General features: G+C 44.7%; 1 protein-coding gene across 12 annotated transcripts in view; it reads left to right on the top strand.

Moving 5' to 3' along the window:
* DNAH7 (dynein axonemal heavy chain 7) overlaps positions 1-27,152 on the top strand; it is a 270,100-nt gene that overhangs the window by 173,505 nt on the left and 69,443 nt on the right. For all 12 annotated transcript variants that reach the window (XR_012154342.1, XM_073306229.1, XM_073306230.1 and 9 more), the window contains 3 exons: positions 6,334-6,680; positions 15,317-15,497; positions 25,575-25,760. Coding sequence is in view for 11 of the 12 variants with exons in the window: in XM_073306229.1 (XP_073162330.1) it covers positions 6,334-6,680; positions 15,317-15,497; positions 25,575-25,760 (714 nt within the window). In the remaining variant the exon portion in view is untranslated. The remainder of the gene's footprint in view (positions 1-6,333; positions 6,681-15,316; positions 15,498-25,574; positions 25,761-27,152) is intronic.

The following is a 27,152-nucleotide window of genomic DNA, read 5'->3' as shown; positions in this document are numbered from 1 at the left end:
TTCATTAATATTTTTGGTAATGATTATGCTAATGGGAATACTCTAATGTTATTTAAAGTTGTTGCATCTCAAGTCTCAAATGCAGAGAATCCCAACCTCTGCACAGTGATGGCAAAATTTCAAACTTGGGTGCCCGAATATATTCTCTAAAGTAAAAATGGGTGAAGTGGGAATGAAGGGTGTTCAGAAGCTCTGACATTCAAGCCACTTTTATTTACTTGCCTCAACAGGAATTTAGATGCCTATCTTCAGGCACTTACGTTTTAAAATTTTTATCTGGGTCTGATAATCTCCAAAGAAAGTGGGTTCAGTTAAGTCTGAACAGTTTACAGGAATAGGGTAATCTTAAAATTACTTTTCTGTCTAAAAAGGTTGTGCCTAGGGTTTTTATAAGAATACCGTGTCTAAGATGACTATAACGGAAGCCATTGAGAAAGAGAAACATATTTCTATATTTTTTCAGTTTGATTACTTTGTGCCTTTGACAGCACTTTGTTTATAGTTAGTTTCACTGCTTCCACCGTACAGTCAGTTTCACTGTTTATTTGTATGGGTCTTTCACTCAGCAGCATAGGAAAGAAAAACCATTCTTAAAAAAGGAAAAAGCAATTGTAAAATCACAAAAATGGAGTTAGGGTCAGACATAGTATTGAAACTACTTTTAATGAATTTTTTATTCTGTTACCCAGCTTCTCTCCTCATTAATCGCTTACAGTTATTGCCTGCCCCTATGGAATTTGGAGGTGGTTCAGTGTTGATGCTGGAGGCTCCAGGATTAAGCTCTGACCTTCAACATGCTCCTCCAAGGTGGAACAAATTGGAGGTTCAGTTTCTCTCAACCTTTTTGTTTTATAAGTTTACTTTTTATTTGCAGTAGTGACTTATACTCTTTCTTCCTCCTCCTCTTCTGGATTTGGTATTTGGCAGCATGATGGTTTCAACTATCAGGATTTGTCACTGCAGCACCTCCTCCTTGGGACTCCTTTGTCCTCCCTCAGGCATGGCAGAACTGTTGTGCGAACACAAGGCTAAATCTAAGCAGTATTCCTTAAGTGAGGCAGCATTTATAGGCACTGCAGAGCATGAATTATGTCCTGGCTGTTCACAGACAGCCAACCCTTCCACTGCTGCATGTTGGTTCCCTTCCCTGAGAAGCCACAGGTCCAGTGCAGAAAAGCCTGATTGGAGGCTTTTGAGCATTTTGGGGAGGGAGTCTAAGGACAGCTTAGGGGGTAAGTCCTGCAATAGACTTGGCTGGAGCAGGAAAAAAACCCCTGAAAGGATCCAAAATCCTCCTGTTCACCTCTCCCCAAATACTGAAGTGGATCCTCAGATCCCTGAGCCAAGAAGCAGTGCTCTCACACAGCTCCCCTTCCTCCCCCTATGAATTGGGGGATTTTCATGATCTCCAGGGATAAGTCTTATAAACTTCGAAATTCCAGGTCCCAGAAAGGCAAAAACAAGCATCACCTTCACCAGGCAATAATTAATATTGTTAATGAACAAGTGAGGGTGAAAGTCAGGGCTTAAACCTCTTCCCCTTTGCAAGTCTCCCCTCATGAGAGTATTTGCTGGGGTTTATCTCCTATACAGAGGCACTCACAGTGCCCTGTATCAAGCTCACCATCCCTCCTCCATCTTGGACATGCAGGGAAGCCTTTCACTCCTGTGTAGCGCTAACTCAGATTGTAGTTTAATAGCAATTGTTCCTATCCGACTTTCAGTGCAAAGGCCTTTGCTCTGCCCCGGAAAGGGGTTCAGATACCAGGAAGCAGTGGAATGGGAATTGTGCCTTCTGGTCATCAGCCATAAACCCATGCGGTAGTTGGGAAAGGAGCTCCAAGTCTGAACAATGGGAAAAAGACTTTCCACCCCTCCCCCTGCTCCATAGGCTGGCTCTGCCTTAAAGAATAAAGAACACTCCAGGCAGTCTGTGACCAGAACAGAGGCATATGAAGATTCCATTCCTCGGGAAGCTGCACTGTCATGGAATTACAGGGGGATAAGAGAGAAATCCCTTCCTATGTTTCAAATGACTCCTGATATACTGAATAAAGTCCTATGTGGTACTAGGTTGCTCCTACAATATGTCCATCAGTGATAGCTAACCTGGCCATGCAGGCAAAGAACATTTCAAGCTCCTGGGGATATCTAGAAAACTATTTCCACAATCAAGGGGTTTGCACCCGTTGCCTTTTTTTGGTTGAATGGCCCCCAGGCCAGAATAATAGTGTGCACCCTTCCCACTGAATAAATAAAATAAATAACTTTTCTAGGGCAGGATGCCATTGGCTTGTAAGGAACTCACTAATACTAATATCTCCCTTTTCAAGCTTTATTAGCTATACACCTCTTTTGTGGACTTCTGATAAAAACCAAACTAAAATGTTATATAAAAACAAAGAAATTTTATAAATTTGGGGAGTTTAAGATTGATGCAGCAGTAGTACCACCAGTGAAAGATAATCATCCTGTATTGGCCAGGGCATAGGCAGCTGCCTCGGTGGTGTCTGGCCACCTGGCCATCCTGTAATGGCCAGGGTCGAAGGCAGGAGTTGGGACTAGATACCAAGGTGAGTAAGGAGATGGGTACCAAGGTCAATCCAGGCCAGGGTATAAGGCAAAAGTTGGGACTAGTTACCAAGCCAAGTCAGAAGACAGGTACCAAAGTCAAGTAAGGCTGGGGTTGACAGCAGGAGTCAGAAGCAAGACAGAGCGAAAGGCGAGGTGTGTAGGAGTTGCAAGCCAGAGTCTGCATTGTTCCTCAGATAGCTCCCTGGGGTAGCTTCCAAGTTTAAATAGTTGGTGTGGACTAATCAGGCAGCTGTGGGGTTCTGTTGCTCCGGCCTCTTTGGGCAGTACTTCCTGCGGTACCTAACCCTCCAGTAATTGTAGGATGCTGCTCTGACTGGTTCCCAAGTGGTGATGTGGAGATGTTGGCTGCCCAGGACTCCACAACCTTGGGTTCTAGATTCATGGATCCTTATACATGCCATCAGAAGGTGACTTCCTTCAAAATTAGTCTAGAAGCCATAAAAAAGAAGACATACTGCACAGAAGTTTCAAAGCCTCAGGTATAGCCATTGAGACCAAAGGTTTTCATGTACTCAGTAAAGCATATGTTATGGCAAGCAGGAGGCTCCTAATCTAAGGATATGATCCTTATTTGGAGTGAGACATCTTGGGTTCTGTCTTGGTCTAACTCTTAATGTGATATGTGACAAGAGTAATGCCTTCTAACTTGGTGGCTAAAAGGAAGCCATGTTACATCCATGAATAGCAATCAATCATCCTAAACAGATGTCTTATGAATTCAGACTTACAGAGGAGGAGCTGTTTGGGGAAACAGTGGAGAAATTAGTAGCTGAGAAACCCAAAAGGCTTGTTAGATCACATCTGAATGTCCCTTTGTGGGTAGGTAAGTACAAACAGCATGCTTAAAGCCAGCACAATTTTTATTGTAGACCTTTGGATACTCACTACGCAAGCAAGCCTCACAGGATTGGAAGCATACTTACAAGACAAATTTCCAAAATCACAGACTACACATTTCTTTAGTTCACTTTGACAGTTGTATCAGTGACGTGTCTGAACAAAACAAAAAAACAAACAAACCCACAAACATGGCCATATGAGATCAGATGAATGATACATCAAGTCTAGTGTCATGTCTAGGATGGCAGTCAGTACTGTCTGCATCAGAAGAAGGTGCAAGAAATCATGTAACATGCCATTATTGTGTGCATAGGGGAAGTTTCTTCCTACCTCCCTGTGACAGAATGCTGGACAACAGCAGCTGAGCCAGCACTCTGGTCACTGCAGCTCCAATTAAATACTGCAGAACAGACCTTATTAAGAAGAGCTGTGCCTAATTGGTGGGTGGAGGAGAGCTGGGAGGCTAATTAAGCCATTAGGCAGAGGATACAACAACGCACAGGAAGGAAGTAGTTGGGGGAAGCAGACAGAGAGCGAGATTGATTGATTGCTCTTCCCTGAAGTGCTGAGGGCCCCCTAACACTGTAGGAGTAAGGCTATATAGTGTACAAGGATGATGGGAACCAACACTGTAAATAAACTCTGCTGGGTATTTTACCAGCATAAAAGTCTCTGCGTGGTTTGTGGACTTGAACAGACACAGGAGAGTGCGCCCTGCCACACTCCCATTAGAGATTGGCTTATGATTGAAGTATGAGTGTTTATACTTCTGATGTATATACCAATGAGTGGGCCTGGGGTCTGCCACTCAGGCTCGGTTGGGTGTTAGTCCCCCAGTGGACACCCGGACTGAACTTTCAATGGCAACACGGAACCCCCATGGTCCCAGGTTCTAATCCTGCATGATCTTACACAGTGTCCCACGGGGCACTTCACATTTGAATGGCTACATTGCATCTACGGAAAAGACCAGACCTCTTCAACCAGGGACTTCTTCATCCAGACCGGGAACACCTACAGTTAATAGTGTAGGCATTGGAAGAGAAGTGTAGTTCAGCAGGGATCAGCTGACCTGGTCAAATTTATATTTTTGTTGTGATGGGAAATAGAAAGTTCTCTGAGTTAGGGACTCTCTCTCTTTGTACAGTGTCCATCACAATGGGTCTCAGACCTCAGATGGTACTATAATACAAATATAATGTTAATCATAAAGTTCGGATGATTTCCATTACATTGGAGTTTCTCCAGAATGGTTGATTGGAGTCCTACAACCAAGTATGATAGAAATGTGGGTAACAGTCCTACTTAGCAGTAGGTAGGTACATTGGACATTCCATCTGAGTATCATAAGGTGCCAAGATTAATCAGAATGACAGATTAGACAAGCCTGGAGCTGGCCTTTCCAGTCACCATTATCTGCTCTTGCAGTGAGGAAAAGATTATTTTTATAGCTCCAGAAAAATTTCTATTAAAGGTAAATTCCTCTTTGTATAATTCCTGGGAAGTAGTTTTCCCATCATTTTGTTCAAACCCTGGTCACTTCTTCAGAAGCTTATGCCACAAATGAGCATTCCTAGTGCTCTAAAGATATATCTGAAGTATATGGAGTACACTTGCCAATTGTACACTGCTCATCTCATTCTATCCAAAATGAAAAGGCCTTATTGCCTCAAAATGGCTGCTAGCAAGATGTTGAAATCCTGAACCAGTGGGCATACTAGACATCTGGGAAACGATCCATAAAAGTCTCTAGGGCTATTTGGGAGAAAGTGTCATCAGAGGAAGATTTGCAGTGTAAATTTCCATTCCTCTGCACAGGCATCCTTTGTTTGGAATGTGCTACTGGGTTGGCTCCCACATAATGTCTTGCTTTATAAGGAGGAACTTCCATTCCTATTTATCGTTCTGTTATAATAATAAATAAAATGCTGCTTATCTTCCCCCCCCAACTTCTTTGATTCACTTCTAGTTACTTCCCATTAGTGATGAATGAGGAGAGAAGCTGTGCAAAAGAACGAGAAATTTCTTACCTGATAATTTTTTTTCTGTTAGCAGCTTCCCTCCTCATTCAGACTACCCTGATAGTCTGATAATTGACCACAATACAAATAGAATTTTTTTCTCAAAGGGGAGACTTAAAAATATGATTGTCTTAAGGTTAATTATGACATTATATCAAGTTATTGTCTTAGTGCTAATAATGGGTTGCTGAAATGTTTCTGTCTCTTTGGAATAACTCTTCTGGTGTCCTGAACCAAACGTTGGAACTTAGGCCTGGAGTCTCCAGCAACAATATTGGACTGCCTCTGAATTTAATAGGTATGTGGGTAGACATTAACCATTAATGATGAATGAGGAAAGAAGCTGCTAATCTAAAGAGAAAACTCAGGTAAGAAATTTCTCATTCTCTAAACTAACTGTTGATCAGATTTCAGGTGTGATGATCTTTGTTTAATTGTCAGTATTATTTCAACCCATGTAGTGCCATAATGCATATACTGGAAGAAGGGGCTAAGCAGACAAAACACTGGGGTATTGTCTTCCTATACTTAAAAATGAAAGATTTAATAGACAGATACTATTAAAAATGAATATATGGTATATTTGTACAGTGTACATTAATTTTTGTCTGTGATCCTGAGATCACATTAAGTTTAAAATACCAAGTATGATTCTAGCAAACATATATGGAAAAGTAGTACTGTAACATACATAGAATGATTGTGATACGTTAGAAAAGTGGGTCTAATGCTATGTCTGAAGCAGTAATATTTATAAAAAGAAAAGGAGTACTTGTGGCACCTTAGAGACTAACCAAGTACTCCTTTTCTTTTTGCGAATACAGACTAACACGGCTGTTACTCTGAAACCAGTAATATTTATGTCATTTATTTTAAGGATATCACAGTTGTGAAGTCAATGAAGAGTCCTCCTTCAGGTGTCAAGCTAGTTATGGAAGCTATATGCATCCTGAAAGGCATCAAATCAGATAAAATTCCAGATCCATCAGGCTCAGGGAAAAAAATAGAGGATTTCTGGGGTCCAGCAAAGAGAGTTCTAGGTGATATAAGATTTCTGCAGTCGCTTCATGAATATGATAAGGACAACATTCCTCCAGCTTACATGGCCATCATCAGGAAACAATATATCTCAAATCCTGAGTTTGTACCAGACAAGATTCGAAATGCTTCCACAGCAGCGGAAGGTCTGTGCAAATGGGTCATAGCCATGGATTCCTATGATAAGTAAGTAAGCATTCATGTAAAAATAAAAACCAAGTGAGTTTAGTCTATTCTAATAATAAGAGGGATTTAAAGTTTGTTGGAAATTCTAACTGGCCTGACATATTCACTGGTAAAGATTATGAGGCAGTTGTTGAAAGGGACATATAGTGTCTGATTTTCAAATGTGAGTACCTTGGATAGGATGAAGGGGGCAATAGCCCATCTCCAGTAAGCAAAGAGTTAATTATGGTTTCTCTTCCCCATCCTTTTGGCACAGGTCTGCAGCAGAAGGGTATTAGAATGCCAGTGGGAAGGAAGGGCTCATCATTTAGTTTCTGAGGACTGGGTTAAACCCCACATTAGAAATTGTTTTGTTTGTATTTGCTTACCCTGATGAAAAAAACCTTGCTGATTTCTGCCATAACTTATTTGTGCTGAGTCACCCACCAATTTACAGTATCATTATAACACAACCCCAGAGCCTGCATAAATCTATAAAATCCACACTTAAGTGCCTAACTCAGCCTACAATCTGAAAATAAGTAGCAAAGGCCTGAGATGGAGAAGAATCTTTCTACTAAAGGTAACAAAATTTAATGTACAAGTACATATTCTTCTTCGAGTGTTTGCTCATGTCGATTCCAAGTAGGTATGTGCCGGAAGGTTTTTCTGTTAGTGGTACCCATCGGGTCGGTTTAGGAGCCTTGGAATCATGCCTTCATGGTGCCGTGTATAGGGCCCTGCCGACCTGCTGCCTCTTCAGTTCCTTCTTACAGACTGTGACAGTTGGTCGGAATGCTCGTTCTCTCTTGCTTCAGTAAGCCCTTTCCCTAGGGGTCTTCTGATCATCCCTATAAATAGTTATAATAGTACTAATTGACTAGATAGTTAGTTTAAATATATATAGTTCTCAGGGTTATCCCCTTCCTACCACCCACCCAACCCCGGCACCGGGGCATGCTTCGGTCTCTAGGGTTTAAACCCTGCACAGCTTGTAATAAACCTATGCCCAGGAGCGACCCTCCCGCTTCTTGCCTGAAGTGTGTGGGGGAATCTCATCAGAAGGACCACTGTAAAATCTGCAGGGGATTCCACTCCAGGACCCAAAAAGAGAGAGATCAACGGTTGAAAATTCTTCTGATGGAGGCCGCCCTTTGCCCCCACGCAGAGCTCAATTCGGCCAAAATTATACCTAGCATGTCTGCATCGATTCAGAGCATGCTGGCATCGACAAGGGAGGCCTCAGAGCTAAGAAAGGACTCTGATAGAGACTCTCAGCCCCAGGAGGGCTGTCTGCAGAGGAGCTCAGCTCCTACTAGTGTGTGCAGCACCGCTCCCAATCTCCAGTGCCCCATGAGAAGAAAAAGAAGTCGAACAGGGGGTGCTCACCCACTCCAAAACCAGAGCGAAAGGACTTGAGTGCAGTGCCACTCACACCAGGCCACTCAAGCACTGTACCCACCTAGCTTGGCACTGTTGACTCCTGCCGCAACAAGGGGTCAGTTGAGTCCAGTACCAATGGACTCCCCTCTTCAGGAGAACCATGCAGAGGCTTTAGAGCTGCCCTCCATGTCTGAGACATTTGAGGTGGCTGGAGAGCTCATTGGCTTCACCGCACCACCTTCTCCAACCAGGCAAGACCAGGCCCGAGAACACTGGCACCACAAGATCCTTGGCATCATCCCTTAACAAACTGGTTATGGTACCTTGCTGGTCACCGTCACCTCGGCACCACTCCCCGGTGCCTTCCAGGAGCAGACCAGCAATGGTGCCACACCAGTCTCCTGTTTCTCTGCACCGGTCCCTGGCACCGACTGGCACCACTCCTCCATGCTCCTCACATAGTGAGTCCTCTCCATTGGACTTGGAGGTGGAATCATACACATCCAGATGGAACCGGCATAGGTCAGAACGGAGGTGCTCGAAGTTAGACATGGGCAACAACAGCAGTTTCCCCGTATGCCCTGGCCCACACAGTGGCAGGTGCCAGTGCAATGGCCTTTTTGGATGCGGTGGGCGTTCCACCAAGCCCAAGGGTCCTATTCCAGGAGGTCAGTATCAGCAAGCTCAGAAATCTATGCACCTCCCCCACCTCCTTCAGTGCAGGACCAGCTGCTCAACGCTGAACCGGTCACCACACCAGAAGAGCTGGCACCATGCTACCCTCTCAGTGAGGAAGGGAAAGAGCACAAGCTGGTTCCTGTTAGGGCCTCATCTTCCTCGTTGCCGGACGAAGTAATCACAGGAACCGCTTCTGCTCCAGTGCTCGAGGATAGCAGTGTCCACCAACAGCTCCTAAAGAGAGTGGCCCAGAACCTGGGGCTTGAGGTTGAGGAAGTTGCCGAGTCCTTGGACCCCATGGTAGACATCCTGGCTCCCTCAGGTCCATCCCAAATTGCCCTGCCACTCATTAAGACAACTCAAGACACCATTAAATTGTTGTGGCAGACCTCTGCCTCTCTGCCCCTGATTGTGAAGAGGACTGAGAGAAAGTATTTTGTGCTGTCTAACGGGTTTGAGCATTTCGATTCTCATCCACCACCAGGCTCTTTAGTGGTGGCTGTGGCAAATGAACACAAGTGATCAGGGCAACAAGGGCCATCTCCAAGAGCTAGGGACGCTAAGAAGCTGGACCTTTTCAGTAGAAAAATTTACTCTACTGGGGGCTCCAGCTTCAGATCTAGAACCATTAGGCACTCCTTAGTAGATATAGCTTTAACTCCTGGGAAGCTATGTTGAAGTTCACAGAGCTGTTGCCCTCTGCGTTCCGGACAGAGTTATCCCAACCTCAAGCCATGGTGGAAGAGGGTAAGTTGGTGGCATGGGCCTCATTACAAGCAGCCCTGGATGTGGCTGACTTGGCTACCCAGATGGCTTCAGCTGTAGCAATGAGGCACAGTTCCTGGCTCCAAGCCTCAGGACTCCCGTATGAGGTCCGGCGACCATTCAGGACCTCCCATTTGAGGGTTCTACTCTTTTATTGGAAAAGACCGACACATGGCTTCACAGCATTAAAGACTCGAGAGCTACCCTCATCTGCATACTCTGGCAACACAAAGGAAACATTTCAGACCTCAGCCTAGGCCTCATTTTTACCAGTCCCAGAACAGGCAGGATTACTCTGGGAGGTGCAACAAGAACCATAGGAGGAGGCCTCCTCCTTCATCTTCTCAGGGCTCTGGACAGGCAAAGCAATCTTCTGGCCCCAAACAAGCATTTTGAGGGTGTGCCCGAGGGTGAAACGCCAATTCAGGATCCGGATCCTTCCCCTCCTTATTTTTCAGACTGCTTATCCCATTTCTACCCTGCGTGGGCCCAGATTACATCAGACCACTGGGTGTTCCACACGGTAGAACTGGAATATTTTCTCCAGTTCTCCCTCCCATCCCCCTTCAAGGACCCCTCTCATGAGCAACTTCTAATGCAGAAGGTGCAGATGCTCCTAAGAACCAGGACAGTAGGGAAAGTTCCTCAGGAACTAAGGAGCAAGGGATTCTACTCCTATTATTTCCTAATCCCGAAAGCCCAGGATGGTCTCAGACCCATTTTGGACCTCCGAAATCTCAACAGGCTCATGAAGAGATTGAAGTTCTACATGGTCTCCTTGGCCTCCATTATCCCCTCACTGGGGGATTGGTATGCCATCCTCAACTTGAAGGACATGTACTTTAATATTTTGGTAGCCCCATCCCACAAAAGATTCCTCGGTTTCATAGTGAACCACGCTCACTATCAGTTTACAGTCCTCCCCTTCGGCCTGTGAGTGGCACCTCAGGTGTTCACCAAGTTCATGGCAGTCGTGGCCGCTTTCCTGAAAAAGCGGCAGGTGCAGGAGTTTCCGTACCTTTACGACTGACTTGTCAAGGGCCACTCCAGAGCACAGGTGGAGGCACATGTAAACTTGATAAGGTCAACTTTCGACTGATTGGGCCTATTGCTGAATGTTCAAAAATCAACCCTATCCCCCCTCAGAGGATAGAGTTCATAAGAGCGTTGTTAGATTTGAGACAAGCCAGGGCATTCCAACCAGAATCATGGTTCCAGATGCTTTGCAACATTATAGAGGGTCTCAGACGATACCCTACCGCCATGGCATGGAATTGCTTGAAGCTCCTTGGACACATGGTTGCCTGTACGTATGTAGTACAGCATGCCAGAGTGAGGCTCAGGCCCATCCAGGCTTGGTTAGCATTAGTGTATCGGCCAAACAAGGACAGCTTGGATAAGATACTTTCCTTGGTGGTGCTTGAGGCTTTCATATGGTGGCTCAACCCGCAAGCCATGTGCACAGGAATATCTTTCTCCAGGCCACAACCCTGGTCATGGGTGTGTCAGCGGTGGGGAGCACATCTAGGAAGGCTCAGAACTCAAGGCCTATGGTCCCAAGCAGAACTCACGTTCCACATCAATGCCAGGGAGCTGAGAGCAGTTCGTCTAGCCTGCCAGACCTTCCAAGCCCATCCGAAGGGGAGATGTATATCAGTCATGACAGACAATACAACAGCGGTGTTTGATATAAACAGACAGGGTGGAGCACGCTCCTCTCCCCTGTGCCAGGAAGCCCTCAAGCTGTCGGACTTCTGCATAACACATCTGGAGGCAACCTACCTCCCAGGTTCTCCGAATGAGTTGGCAGACCATCTCAGTAGATCCTGTCACAACCACGAGTGGTCCATTTGCACGGACATTGTGAACAACATCTTCCAACTGTGGGGAGTTCCCCAGATAGATTTGTTCACAACGAGGCACAACTGGAAGTGTCTGCAGTTCTTCTCCTTCCTGAATAAAGCCCGGGCTCAATCACGGATGCATTCCTCCTTCCCTGGAAGGGCCATCTCTTCTATGCATTTCAACCCATTCCAGACATTCACAAGGTGCTGCGCAAAGTGAGGAGAGACGGATGTTCTGTGATATAAATAGCTCCAGCCTGGCCCTATCAACACTGGTACACCATGCTCCTGGAACTGTCAGTGGAAGGTCTGGTCACCCTGCCTCTGCTCCCAGACCTGATCACCCATGATCACGGCCACCTTCAGAATCCCAACCTCAAGTCTTTCCACCTCACAGCTTGGAAGTTTCTTGGCTAAACCCATTGGAGCTCACTTGCTCAGGTCCTGTTAGAGAGGTCCTTCTTGGCAGTAGGAAGCCATCCACTAGGGTCACCTACTTAGCTAAGTGGAAGAGATTTGTGATTTGGTCATTACAGAAGCACACTTCTTTTCTGCGCTAATCAGTACCCTTTATCTTGGACTGTCTCTTGCACCTGAAGCAGCAAGGTCTCTCGGTGTCATCAATAAAGGTTCACCTGGCTGCCATGTCTGCATTTCACCCAGTGGTTGCCAGCTGATCAGTCTTCACTAACCCGATGGTCGGCCAATTTTGCTAAAGGACTTGACAGATTGACAACAACCGATCTCTGCACGGGACTTCAACCTGGTGCTTTCCAGACTAATGGCCCCCCCTTTGAGCCCCTAGTGACATGCTTACTATTCTGTCATGGAAAGTGGCATTTCTGGTGACAATCACTTCAGTTAGGAGGGTGTCTGAGTTTAAATCCCTAACAGCCGAACCTCCTTACACAATCTTCTGTAAGGACAAGGTGCATCATCCAGCCTTTCTTCCTAAGGTCATCTCTCAGTTTCATGCCAATCAGGACATTTTTCTCCCATTTTTTTACTCTAAAGCCACATCCTAACATCCGGGAACAAAAGTTCCATTCTCTGGACATTCGGCAGGCATTGGCCTTTTATATCGAATGGACGAAGCCATTTCGGAAATCAAACCGACTATTTGTCACAGTATGAATGGCTTCCAATGTTTTCACAAAGAATTTAATCATGGATCACATTCTATATCGGGGCGTGCTATGATTTGGCAAAGATAACTGTCCCTGCACTGACAGCACACTCCACAAGGGTGCAGGCCTTCTCGGTGGCATTCCTGGTGCAGGTCCCGATCCAGGAGATCTGCAGAGCTCTAGTCCACGCCTTCACTTCTCACTATTCCATTACTCAGCAGGCCAGGACAATGTTGCATTTGGCAAAGCAGTGCTTCAATCAGTGAATCCATGAACTCTGCCCACACCTTCATGGTACTGCTTGGGAGTAACCTACTTGGAATCGACATGAGCAAGCACTCGAAGAAGAAAAAACAGTTACCTGTCTTTCATAACTGATGTTCTTCGAGATGTGTTGCTCATTTCCATTCCAAGACCTGCCTACCTACCCATCTGTCAGAGTAATCCAGCAAGAAGGAACTGAAGAGGTGGCAGGTTGGCAGGGCCCTATATACGGAGCCAAGAAGGTGCAACTTCAGGGAGCGCCTAAACCAACCAAATGGATACCGCTAGGGGAAAAACCTTCCGGCAACTGTGCAGGCGGCCCGCACACATCTACTTGGAATCAACAAGAGCAACACATCTTGAAGAAAAACAGTTATGAAAGGTAGGTAACTTTTTTTTTTACTGAAGCTTCCTATCAGAGTGTGACATTCCCCAGGGTATAATCTGGACTGTTGAACAGCTGTGTCCCCTCAGTTCCCCAGCCTTGGGTGCCTTTTCTCTGCTTCTCTGGGTGGTCTGCTCACACACAGCCTCCAGCATGTAAATTACTCCCAGCAAAACTATATGAGATCTATGGTCAGCCACTCTTGAATTATACTGAAAAGCAAAGCCAGAATATTCCCAATCTCAGACTTTCCTCCAGAAATGTGGGTCTTACTGCCCAGTCTTCTGGACAAGATAAGCTCATATAAAGGCCGTCATTTTGTTAATAGAACATGATATGCACAAATCCTGTTATCTCAAATGGAGTTTCCTCAAACACACTGGTTTAGATCAAACAATAAAAAAAGTTTATTAACTACAGAAAGATAGATTTTAAGTCATTACAAGTAATGAGGCATAAAAGTCAGAATTGGTTACAAGAAAATAAAAATAAAATGCAACGAATACCTAATTTAACTAGCTAAGTTTCAGAGTAACAGCCGTGTTAGTCTGTATTCGCAAAAAAAAAAGGAGTACTTGTGGCACCTTAGAGACTAACCAATTTATGTGAGCTGTAGCTCACGAAAGCTCATGCTCAAATAAATTGGTTAGTCTCTAAGGTGCCACAAGTACTCCTTTTCTTTTAACAAGCTAAGTGAATTCAAAGCAAAAATCTGTCTCACCACACACTTCAGTAGTCTTACTGGCTTAATTCCTTTCAGACAGGATCCCTCCCTCAGTCCAAAGCTATTTCTTTGTTCGTCAGGTGTTGTGGCTGCTGTGGGTAGAAAGAAAGGGAAGAATAACTTGGGACGTCTGTTCCCCATTCTTATACTTTGAGAATCATCCTCTTCGTTGAGAATCATCTCCAGCTGGGGTTGAGGAGACAGAAAGTCTGTGGGGATGGGAACCTCCAGCTGTTTCTTTGCCAAGATGTAAATTTCTCACTCACACCCTTTTTCCTGCCGAGGAATGGCCACTTTACCAGGTGTTGGTCCATTTGCTTTTGTTGACACCTGGCTGAGACATCAGTTTGCCTTTTATCTCTGAGGAGCTGGTTTGTGGCTGCTTTTCTTGAAACATGTCTCAGTAATGTCATACAGTAGAATTTTATAACTTTATATATAAGATTTGCCACACGTATTTTACCAGGCCAATAATGATCAACAAATTATGAGTTTTCAAGTGATACCTCCCAAGGCATTCTTTATACAAAATGTGTGATAGTTTTATAAAAGGAGTGAACATAGGGGTGCAGACTGTAACACCAAGGAACAGCTGTATCCGTCATAAATGTCTGCAGACAGATTGCAGGTTAGCTCAAATGAAAAAAAAACAGTGGGCCAGGTCCTGAGCCTGTGGTATGTAATGGGGGTATGCTTCTTTACACCAACTGAGGATCTGACTTTGTATGATTTTGAGCGGAATAGTTGTAAAAATATCACCTACTACTGTCTAGCCATTACTTGAAAATACATGCATCACTTGTTCATTTTTATTTCATTTTGCAATTGTCCATTGTTTTTTAAAATTATAGGGCCATATTTACAGTAGTCTTCAAGCTAATGCACAAAATGCACAAAAATGTGTGTGCAATTATTTTCAATCCTCAAAAAAAGGCTTATCCCTGCAGATAGATCCGAATGTGTGAAAAGCAGATAAAAACTATCAGCTTTAGTTGTGTACACAAATATCTATTTGCATGTGTAAAACACCTGTGAATATAATCTTATAAATGCAAAATATTTTTTCAGGCACAAAATCTATAGTGGCTTTTAAAAAATTGGCTCAATGTGTCTAATATTTGTAGGTGTATATCGCCTCAGTCATCTCATATTTTGGATGTATGATGAATGTATTTTTGCTGTTTTTTTTAAAAAATATTGCTGGTTATTCCAGGAAATATTGCAAAAATTGTTCTGTCAGTTGATGCTGTTTTAGCCAATCAAGATTGACAAAAATAGAAGCATGTAATGAAATCTACAGTAGTAGACATTTAAAAAGTTAACATTTTCTGACAAACTGTAATTTGGTATACTGCATTTTTCTCTAATTTGGCACACGTTGGGGTTTTAATGGCAACCCTGATGTGAGTATATATGCGTAGGTATCGAGATATATTCATACACAGTATAATTGTGATAAATTTAATTTACTAATTTATTTTATTTAGAGTGGCAAAAGTTGTTGCCCCCAAAAAGATAAAGCTAAATCAGGCTGAAGGGGAATTGAAGATTGCCATGGATGGTCTGAGAAAAAAACAAGCAGCCCTAAAGGAAGTTCAGGACAAATTGGCTATACTCCAACAAACTTTGGAATCAAAGAAGCAAGAGAAGGCTGATCTGGAGAATCAGGTATATAATACACATCAATAAAACTATTGCTAATACTGGGGCGTTGAAAAAGTTGTTTAAAAATAAGGGGTTTTGCCCATCACATTTCTGCTTTTAACCTTCAACCCTGCCAAAGCTTAAATAAACCCCCCAGTTTTAGGCTACCATCATTTTTGTTCACTCTCATATGGTTATTAAACCGTAGTGTAGGTATGGCATGGAGAATAAGTATGTGATAATTATGAGAATCATAAATGCAAAATATCACATGATATTATATCCCGTATATCTCCAATCATATGTGACTTGAGAATGCAGACTGAAATACAGAAATGAAAACATCAGGTGATCCAGAAAGGAAATCATTAGGTGATAATTTTTTCAACATTGCCCTGGCAATTCTACTTTACATTAACCTGGACTGACCACGTCTAGACTGGGGTGAGTGTAGTTAACTATTCATAGTTATTCAGGATTGCCAGTTAATGTCATATGTGGTTTTTGTGAATTCATTGCTTGTCCACTAATATCACTAAACAGCCATCAGATATAGAAACTGGTAATGTTTAGAATCAGTACCCTTTTGTCTAGTAAGACCAAATTCTAAAGCTTGGTTTCTTTCCCTTTTCAGTAATTCAGTACTTTACAAAATAATGTGTCCTCCCTTTAAAAAAGAAGATTACAAGCATATTTTTAAACAACAGAGCAAAAGTTCTTCTTCAAGTAGATATAGCAATATATTCCATTTAGGTGTACGTATGCCCAGCACACTGAAGCCATATCTATAGGGGCAGCACTCACACCTTGTGGCCGTACCCACTCCTGTCACTATATAAGGATGGCACTGCCCTGACTCCCCTCAGTTCCTTCTGACTGCCCGTGGCTAGAGTCAGAGCTCGGTGTGGTGTTTTCACCTCAAGTTTTCAGTCTCCGTTTTCTGCAGCGGCTTTGGACAAACAGTCCAAAAGGATGGACTTGATAGGGAGGAAGATTTATACCTCCTCTTCCCTGCAGATGCACATTGCAAACCAGAAGGTGTTGCCCTCTAAATACGCTTTATTAATTGGATGGCCACATCTAAGTTTGTGGACAATTTCCAGACGCCTCTAGGGAAGAGTTTAAGGCGTTTGTTGCAGAAGGCTATATGGTAGCCAAGACTCTGTTACAGTTAGCTCCGAATGTGGCAGGGGCCTTGGCCAGAATTCTGGCATCAGTTGTGACTATGTGCAGGGCCTCATGGCTGTAGAATTTGGATATTGTGCCCAATGTGCAGCAGATGATTGAGGACTTATCTTGATGATAAGATTTTGTCTTTGAAAAGGACTGACAAGACCCTGCACTCTTTTAAGGATTCCTGAGCTACTTTGTTTATACTGAGCTGTACAAAGACCCCACTGTAGTGGTCAACAGCAACAGCAGTGATGCCACTCGCAGCATTTCTTTGGGCAGTTCCCCTTTCCTGTAAGGCAGAAGGACTACCCCATGAAGTGGCGTAGATCACAGAGGTAAAATCCCTCTGGTTCTGGATTTAACCAGCAGGCTCATCCTCCCCCATCATTCAGCAAGCACCCATTTTGACTTGTGTGTCCTGGGCAGTGATTCAGTGGTGACGTCCCCATCTTTGTTCCCCCCATTCAGGGACGGGCTGGCTTGTTTTTACAGGTTTCAGAGTAACAGCCGTGTTAGTCTGTCTTTGCAAAAGGAAAAGGAGTACTTGTGGCACCTTAGAGACTAACCAATTTATTTGAGCATGAGCTTTCGTGAGCTACAGCTCACTTCATCGGATGCATACCATGGAAACTGCAGTAGACATTATATACACACAGAGACCATGAAACAACACCCCCTCCCATCCCATTGTCCAGCTAGTAATAGCTTATCTAAAGTGATCATCAGGTTGGGCCATTTCCAGCACAATTCCAGGTTTTCTCACCCTCCACCCCCCCACACACAAACTCACTCTCCTGCTGGTAATAGCCCATCCAAAGTGACTTGATTATCATACACATTGTGAAGAGAGTGGTCACTTTGGATGGGCTATTACCAGCAGGAGAGTGAGTTTGTGTGTGGGGGGTGGAGAGTGAGAAAACCTGGGTTTGTGCTGGAAATGGCCCAACTTGATGATCACTTTAGATAAGCTATTACCAGCAGGACAATGGGGTGGGAGGGGGTATTGTTTCATGGTCTCTGTGTGTATATAATGTCTACTGCAGTTTCCACGGTATGCATCCGATGAAGTGAGCTGTAGCTCACGAAAGCTCATGCTCAAATAAATTGGTTAGTCTCTAAGGTGCCACAAGTACTCCTTTTCTTGTTTTTACAGTGTTTGCGACTCAGTTACCGTAGACAGGTGGGTCCTAAACACCTCCAGATTAGGTTATGCCATACTATTCTTCTCCATCCCTCCTCCCCATCTCCTACCGCATCTCACTTCAGGAGCCCTCTCATGAGACACTGCTCTTCAAGCAGGTTCAGTCTCTACTGGCTTTGGGGACTGTAGAGGAAGTTCCACTGAAGCACTGGGGACAGGGATTCTACTCCCGCTATTTCCTGGTTCCCAAACCCAAGGGAGGGTTGAGACCTATTCTTGGTCTCCTTGACCTCAACAAATTCATTAGATACATGAGATTCTGGATGGTTACACGAGCAACTCTTCCCCTGCATTAAATCATAATAGCTAGTTTGCTGCCTTAGACCTTCAGGAATCAGGATATTTATTTCCATGTATCAAGTCTCCTGACCCACAGGAGATTTCTCCAATTTGTCATGGCAGACTGGCACTATCAGGTCACCGTGCTCCCTTTTGTCTTCCACTCCCTGGTACCAAGTGCATGATTGTAGTGACAGCGTACCTCAGGAAGAAGGGAATTCATATCTTCCCATATCTGGACAATTGGTTACTATGGGAAAAGTCCAGATAAGTCCTCTGTCATGTACAGTTCATGTTGCACTTACAAGACCATCTATGTCTTATCCTAAACAATAGAAAGTCAACACTAGTCCCAAATCAAAGAATCAAGTTCATTGGGATCCTGATAGACTCTATGAGTTTGAGAGTATTTCTGCTGACTGACTGATTCTATGTGATTCACTACCTATGTCTGGAAATGCAGTGTCAGCCCTCAGCCACAGTCTGCGTATGCCTGAGGCTGCTAGGTCATGTGGCTGCATTAGGGTGACCAGACAGGAAGTGTGAAAAATTGGGATGGGGATGGGGGGGTAATAGAAAAAAGAAAAAGACCCCAAAATCGGTATTGTCCCTATAAAATCGGGACATCTGGTCACCCTAGGCTGTATGCACACAGATAGTCCAATTTGACAGATTGTGCCTCTGCAAATGTAGCAGAAGTTGGTCTATCGTCTGAATTGTCATCTCTTGGACACACCGTCTGACTTCCTCCACTGATCTTGGACTCCTTATGGCAGTGGTTCTCAACTCTGGTCCACTGCTTGTTCAGGGAAAGCCCCTGGTGGGCTGGGTCAGTTTGTTTACCTGCTGCGTCTGCAGGTTCAGCCGATCGCAGTGCCCACTGGCCGCGGTTCACCACTCCAGGCCAATGGGGGCTGCAGAAAGTGGCGCAGGCCGAGGGATGTGCTGGCCACTCCTCCCGCAGCCCCCATTGGCCTGGAGCGGTGAACCGCGGCCAGTGGGATCTGCGATTGGCTGAACCTGTGGACGTGGCAGGTAAACAAACCAGCCCGGCGTGCCAGAGTTGAGAACCACTGCCTTATGGTGATGGACGGTTCAGGGCAATGTGTCCAGGGTATGCCCTCTGCTTGGTCTGCAGCAATTAGGACTTTTGTCACTGATGCCTCCTTAATAGGTTGGGGAGCTCACCTGGAGTTGCACATACAAAATGGGAAATGACTGCCTAGGAAGGAGTACTGTAGAAAAGGATCTGGGGGTCATAGTGGATCACAAGCTAAATATGCATCAATAGTATAACACTGTTGCAAAAAAAGAAAACATCATTCTGGGATGTATTAGCAGGAGTATTGTAAGCAAGACACAATAAGTAATTCTTCCATTCTTCTTTGAGTGCCAGTCCCTATGTGGATTCCAAACATGGGTGTGCATGTGCTGTAGCCAGAACTGTTCATAGCAGTGTCCATTGATCCATGTGTAACATCATGCATTGGCCATGAGGCTTAGAGAGGCTGTGCGAGTTGACATCACTCCAGTTCCTTCTTACTGGTGCATGACCAGAGCTGGAATCCCCTGTTCTTCTGTGCTCTTAGCCACCTAAGAGTACTGTGTTCAAACCTTTCATTGTATATATTTTCTTACCTAGTTAGTTAGTTGTCCGTTATTCATCATAGTTAGGTTCTCTCCGTGGATTTTCCCTCTGGGGACTTCTCCTACCTTCTGGCACAGGCACTATGCCCTGTCAAGCCGGCTTAAAAACCTGTGCCTCATGCCTTCATTCCTCAGTGAGCGACGAACACACCCATTGCCTGTACTGCCTGTGTGACGCCCACATAGGTTCCTGCTGCTCCATCTGCTGCTCATTCCCATCGCAGACTTGAGCAGCTTCTGAACTTCACTTCTGTAATTTTTTAATAGAGGAGGCAATGCGCCCTCATACGCAACTGGACTCGGTTCTGACAGAATTACTGGAGCAGCGTCCATCACTGGCAGCGAGCACCTCACCGGGGTTCCTCACGTGCGGCACTGCCACATCCACCTAAGCCCCAACACATGCACAAGAAGCATGGGCACAAAGGCGTCTCCCTGATGGGGGCCGCCTCAAAACTCAGCATTATCTCCCTGAGCTGTGATAGGTAGGGTAAGAAGTTGCACTTCACCACAGAAGATTCATCTTCGTCTTCGGTTCTGGTCCTGAAGAGAGCACGCATGGAGCACTACTCCAAACGCTGTCGCTCACCATCAGCCCCACCTTCTATCCCAAAATCGGGGCCTTCTACTTCACTCCTAGCACCATCAACTCCACCGGGGACCTTGGGCTTGACTCATGCGGTTCCACATACTCTGAGCTGTTTATCACCTTTGATACCGTTGGCACAGCTGATGTTACCCTTTGCAGGCATTCCACCATACACTGGACCTCCGACTGGCTCCAGACTTCTTTCTCCAGCCAATGAACTCCTTGTCTTCCATCATTCTCTGCTGGCTACGGTGACGGACAAGCCCCTTTTTCTCATCGACCATCTTCCTGCTCCACGCCTGGCACTGACGGTCCCACCAGTGCCAATGGCTCCTCCTTTCCCGGACCCTTCAGAGTCTGACTGGTCTTCCAACCTGGACATGGCCCTTTCCCCAACTCGCTCTTATACAGCCCAGGCCCTCAACACCAGCCTTATCCTCCAGACTATGGTCTTGCAGCTGATCTATGTTCCAGTACCCATGTGTACTGCTGATGCATGGCAACCCCTACTCCTGGCCTTGCTGGCCTTCAGGGGACACCTACCATCATCACGATATGCATCATCTACTCAGCTCATCTCCTGCTCCTACCACCACCCTTTGGACATTCCTGCTCCATCGGCCCTGGCTGCACCATCAGAGCCAACCATCCCTACAGGCGCTTTGTCGTCACCGGACAGTGTCCTTATTCCGCCTTCCCTCTCACCATCAGATGACCACGCAGAGTACCAGTTCCTGCTCGGTCGCATGGCTACTATTCTCAGTCTTCTGGTGGAAGATATTCAGGACCCCAGCACCAATTCCTGGACATCCTTCAACCTCCTGGACCCCCTTGTACAGCCTTACCCATCCACAGTACAGCTGGGCCAGGCAGTGTGGCACACGCCACCATCTTCCACCCTACACCAAAAAGGGAAGAACATTGGTATTTCATTCCCTCTAAGGGCACTGATTTTATTTTTACCCACCCACCACCTAACTCCCTGAACGTGCCCATCAAGAACATTTCAAATCTACCCCCTGTGACTGTGCTGCCAAGAAACTAGACTTCATGGGTCGCAAGGTTTATTCATCAGCAGGATTACAGTTCCGTATTGCCAGCTAACAGGTTGTTTTGCCGAATATGACTTCCTGTCCTACTCTAAGCTGGCAGACTTCCAAGACTGTCTCCCATCAGACTGACAGCAGGAGTTCCAGCACCTGCTAGATGAGAGCAAACTGGTAGTCGAGGTTGCTCTCCAGGCCATGGTTGATGCAGCAGACACCGCGTTTCACTCCTTGCCATCAGCATAGTTCTCCGTCATGACTCTTGGCTCCAGTCTAGCAGCTTACCCAAAGTGGTCCAGATGACCCTCAAGAACTTCCCTTTCGATTTTAACAAATTATTCAGTAACAAAACTGATGAGTCCTTTCACTCCCTTAAGGAATCCCGAGCTACTCTCCCTTCTCTGGGCATCTATACTCCAACCCCCACCTGCTGACACCACCATCCATCCTTCCACCCTTGCCCTCAGACCACTACTATGAACTGTTCCGGCTCCAGCACATGGCATGCATGCACATTCGCATTTGGAATCCAGATATGACATTGTAAACAAGTTGATAGGACATTGTAAACAACTTGAATTGGGAGCTGGTGGGGATTCTGCAGAGTCCCAACCCCCCACAGTTGAGAAGTGAATGTAAAAGAATTGAATTAAATTATTATTAAATCATACCTTTTGTTAAAGTAGAAAAATACTTTAAAAGACTACTTGATTAAAAAAACAACCTAGAATGTGAATTCATAAGGATGTTTTATGAGAGAAGGAACATGAGTGCTGGGTCACTTCCTCAAATATTGATATTTTCTATATCACATACAAAGTTATTAGGAGTTCAGTCATAGAATCATAGAATATTAGGGTTGGAAGAGACCTCAGGAGGTCATCTAGTCCAATCCCCTGCTCAAAGCAGGACCAACACCAACTAAATCATCCCAGCCAAGTCTTTGTCAAGCCAGGTCTTAAAAACCTCTAAGGATGGAGATTCCACCACTTCCCTAGGTAACCCATTTCAGTGTTTCACTACCCTCCTAGTGAAACAGTGTTTCCTAATATCCAACCTAGACCTCCCCCACTGCAACTTGAGACCATTGCTTCTTATTCTGTCATCTGCCACCACTGAGAACAGCCTAGCTCCATCCTCTTTGGAACCCCCCTTCAGGTAATTGAAGGCTGCTATCAAATCCCTCCTCACTCTTCTCTTCTGCAGACTAAATAACCCCAGTTCCCTCAGCCTCTCCTCGTAAGTCATGTGCCTCAGCTCCCTAATCATTTTTGTTGCCCTCCACTGGATTCTCTCCAATTTGTCCACATCCTTTCTGTAGTGGGGGGGACCAAAAGTGTATGCAGTACTCCAGGTGTGGCCTCATCAGTGCCAAATAGAGAGGAATAATCACTTCCCTCAATCTGCTGGCAGTGCTCCTACTAATACAGCCCAATATGCCATTGGTCTTCTTGGCAACAAGGGCACGCTGCTGACTAATATCCAGCTTCTCGTCCACTGTAATCCTCAAGTCCTTTTCTGCAGAACTGCTGCTTAGCCAGTCAGTCCCCAGCCTGTAGTGGTGCATGGGATTTTTCTTTCCTAAGTGAAGAACTCTGTACTTGTCCTTGTTGAACCTCATCAGATGTCTTTTGGCCCAATCCTCCAATTTGTCTAGGTCACTCTGGACCCTATCTCTACCCTCCAACATATCTACCTCTCCCCCCATCTCAGTGTCATCTGCGAATTTGCTGAGGGTGCAACTAATCCCATCATCCAGATCATTAATAAAGATGTTGAACAAAACCGGCCTCAGGACCGACCCCTGAGGCACTCCACTTGATATTGGCGGCCAACTAGACATTGAGTTGTTGATCACTACCCGTTGAGTCCGACAATCTAGCTAGCTTTCTGTCCACCTTATAGTCCATTCATCCAATCAATACTACTTTAACTTGCTGGCAAGAATACTGTGGGAGACCGTATCAAAAGCTTTGTTAAAGTCAAGATATATCGCATCCACCGCTTTCCCCATATCCACAGAGCCCGTTATCTCATCACAGAAGGCAATCGGGTTGGTCAGGCATGACTTGTCCTTGGTGAACCCAAGTTGACGGTTCATGATCACCTTCCTCTCCTCCAAGTGCTTCAAAATGGATTCCTTGAGGACCTGCTCCATGATTTTGCCGGGGACTGAAGTGAGGCTCACCGGACTGTAGTTCCCCTGGTTCTCTTTTTTCCCTTTTTAAAATATGGGTACTATATTTGCCTTTTTCCAATTGTCCGGGACCTCCCCCGATTGCCACGAATTTTCAGAGATCATGACCAATGGCTGTGCAATCACATTAGCCAACTCCCTCAGCGCCCTTGTATGCATTAGATTTGGACCCATGGTCTTGTGCACATCCAGCTTTTCTAAATCATCCTTTAACCTATTCTTTCACCACTGAGGGCTGCTCACCTACTCACCATGCTGTGTTGCCCATTGCAGCATTCTGAGAGCTGCCCTAGTCTGTGAAGACAGAGGCAAAAAAAGCATTGAGTACTTCAGCTTTTTCCACATCATCTGTCACTAGGTTGCCTCCCCCATTCAGTAAGGGTCCCACACTTTCCCTGACCTTCGTCTTGTTGCTAGCATATCTGTAGAAACCCTTCTTGTTACCCTTCACATCCCTTGCTAGCTGCAACTCCAATTGTGCCTTGGCCTTCCTGATTACACCCCTGTATGCTCTAGCAATATTTTTATACTCCTCCCTAGTCATCTGTCCAAATTTCTACTTCTTGTAAGCTTCCTTTTTGAGTTTAAGCTCACCAAAGATTTCACTCTTAAGCCAAGCTGGTCACCTGCCATATTTGCTATTCTTTCTGCACTTCGGGATGGTTTGTTCCTGCTCCCTCAATAAGGCTTCTTTAAAATACAGTCAGCTCTCCTGGACTCCTTGCCCCTCATATTATCCTCCCAGGGGATCCCGCCCATTAGTTCCCTAAGGGAGTCAAAGTCTGCTTTTCTGAAGTCCAGGGTCCGTATTTTGCTACTCTCCTTTCTTCCTTTTTTCAGGATCCTGAACTCAACCATCTCATGGTCACTGCTGCCTAGGTTGCCACCCACTTCTACTTCCCCTACCAATTCTTCCCTGTTTGTAAGCAGCAGGTTAAGAGGAGCATTTGTACCAGGAAGTTGTCCCCAACACTCTCCAAAAACTTCCTGGATTGTCTGTGCACTGCTGTATTGCTCTCCCAGCAGATGTCAGTGTGATTGAAGTACCCCATTAGAACCAGGGCCTGTGATCTGGAGACTTCAGTTAGTTGTCCAAAGAAAGCCTCGTCTACCTCATCCTTCTGATCCGGTGGTCTATAGCACACGCCCACCACGACATCACCCTTGTTGCTCTCGCCTCTAAACTTAACCCAAAGACTCTCAACAGGCTTTTCTCCAGTTTCAAACTGGAGCTCTGAGCAATCATACCACTCTCTTACATACAATACAACTCCTCCACCTTTCCTCCTGTACCAGTCCTTCATGAACAGTTTATACCCCTCCATGACAGTGCTCCAGTCATGTGAACTGCCCCACCAAGTTTCTGTTATTCCAATCACATTATAGTTCCTTGATTGTGCCAGGACTTCCAATTCTTCCTGCTTGTTTCCCAGGCTTCTTGCATTCATGTACATGCACCTAAAAAAACTAGCCAATTGCCCTACTTTCTCAGTATGAATCAGGAGGCTTCCCATCTTGTACCCTTTGCCTTGTGTTTCCTCCCGGTATCCCACTCCCCCACTTACCTCTGGGATTAGGTCACCATCCCCCGGTGAACCTAGTTTAAAGCCTCCTCACTAGGTTAGCAAGCCTGCCTGCGAAGATGCTCTTCCCTCTCTTTGTTAGGTGAATCCCATCTCTTCCTAGCAATCCTTCTTTCCGGAACAACATCCCATGGTCGAAAAATCCAAAGCCCTCTCTCCCACAGCACCTGTGTAACCACACATTCACCTCCACAATTCAATGGTCCCTACCAGGGCCTTTTCCTTCAACAGGGAGGATGGACGAGAACATGACTTGCGCCTCAAACTTCCTTTATCCTTCTTCCCAGAGCCATGTAGTCTGTTCATCATATGACGTAAATCAAAACATGTAAATAATCCACAGCACAAGTGCTGCCATTATATGCAATTTATTTTTTGTTTTTGAGGTTGACCTGTGCAGCAAAAAGCTACAGAGAGCAGAACAACTGATTGGAGGCCTTGGTGGTGAGAAAACTCGCTGGAGCCAGACTGCTCTGGAGCTGGGGAAGCAGTACATCAATTTGACTGGAGATATCCTCATTTCTTCAGGAATTGTGGCTTACCTGGGAGCCTTCACATCCAGCTATAGACAAGTAATGAATACAGTGTTTTATCTAAATGGTTTTGTATTAAACCAACCAAACATTTTTTTCTCCTGCTAAAATATTTAGATTTTTAAAAACATGTTTTAATTGACTTCAAAAATTGACTTCAAAAATTTCAAGAATAGAAAAAACAGGTTTTTCTTTGTGTGTGTGTGTGTGTGTGTGTGTGCGCGCGCGCATGTGTATAAGGCTTTGAACTTCACTTAGAAGAACTCAGGGGAACTCTTCATTCATATTTCTCTACTATTTGCTAACAACATTAATTGTAAAATACCTGAACCTTGTGGCTGGTTTTCTCAAATGTCTGTAAAGTGACTGCAGGTAACTTTATGCCTCATGGCCTTGATTTGCTACCATTCTAGTCAATGCCTGAATTCACACTGAGTTCTGTGGGAGCAGGAGCAGGTCCTATGTCTGCAGAATCACTGGTCAACAACTAGAGTGTAAATGTATTTAAAGTGTAATAATTCTTTAGAAAAAGGAGAAGCAGGGAAATAAAGTAGACTTAATATCATAATCAATGTGTATGTTTAATTCCCATTGACATAAATTGAAGTTGTGTGTGTAAAATAACTACAGGATTAGGACCTGACGTCAAAATTTTCAACTAGCTGCTCATTTTGGATGCCTCCATTTTTGGATGCCTAATTTGATGCACTTTTGCTCTTATGTTCAGATTTGCTGAACAGCTGGATCTCTCATTGGCTTCAGCTGAAGAAATGATTGCTCAACACAGCTGAAAATCAAGCCCAGGTTGTCACAAGTTGGGCACCCAAAAATAGAGGCATCTAAAATCAATGACCACTTTTGAAAATTGAGTCTAACGTTTGAGCCTAAATCTTTTTTTCCTTATCTCCACTTAACTACTTTTACTGTCTTATCTTCCCTTATCTTTCTTTCTTTAGAAAATTCTGTAAGATCTCCCAAACTTTATTTTTTTCATCATTTCCACATTTTGACATTATTCTTTTAGTGTTTTACTTTGCAAGAGCTTATTTTGCCTACGGTTTTTTCCTGTTCCCAATTACTGAATTTTGAGAGAATGTAATTGTGTATTGGATGAAAGCAGCCATTTATCAGGCATATATAGTATGGCTAGGTATCAGATCTTTGGTAAAAGATTATTGGGGTTCTGAAAAGTGGTGATTGGGGGATCCTGCCTGCCAGTCTGGACAAGCAAAGGCAATTTTATTCTTATTCGTTTAGCAATAACTAAACTTTACTGGTTTTACTCAAGAAATTTAGTTTAGTGTAGCCTTATGGAGCTGGTGGTGGGAACTCATTGTCTGATATGAAACTAAAGTGTTTCCTTCTTTGTATAACAGTAGCTGTGACCTCCTGACAGCTATTTTTTATTTTAATATATATACGGCCTCTTTG

This window comes from Lepidochelys kempii, chromosome 11 (genome assembly GCF_965140265.1).
Source record: "Lepidochelys kempii isolate rLepKem1 chromosome 11, rLepKem1.hap2, whole genome shotgun sequence".
Classification (NCBI taxonomy): Eukaryota; Metazoa; Chordata; order Testudines; family Cheloniidae; genus Lepidochelys; species Lepidochelys kempii.
This window is presented reverse-complemented; position numbering and strand designations above follow the sequence as displayed.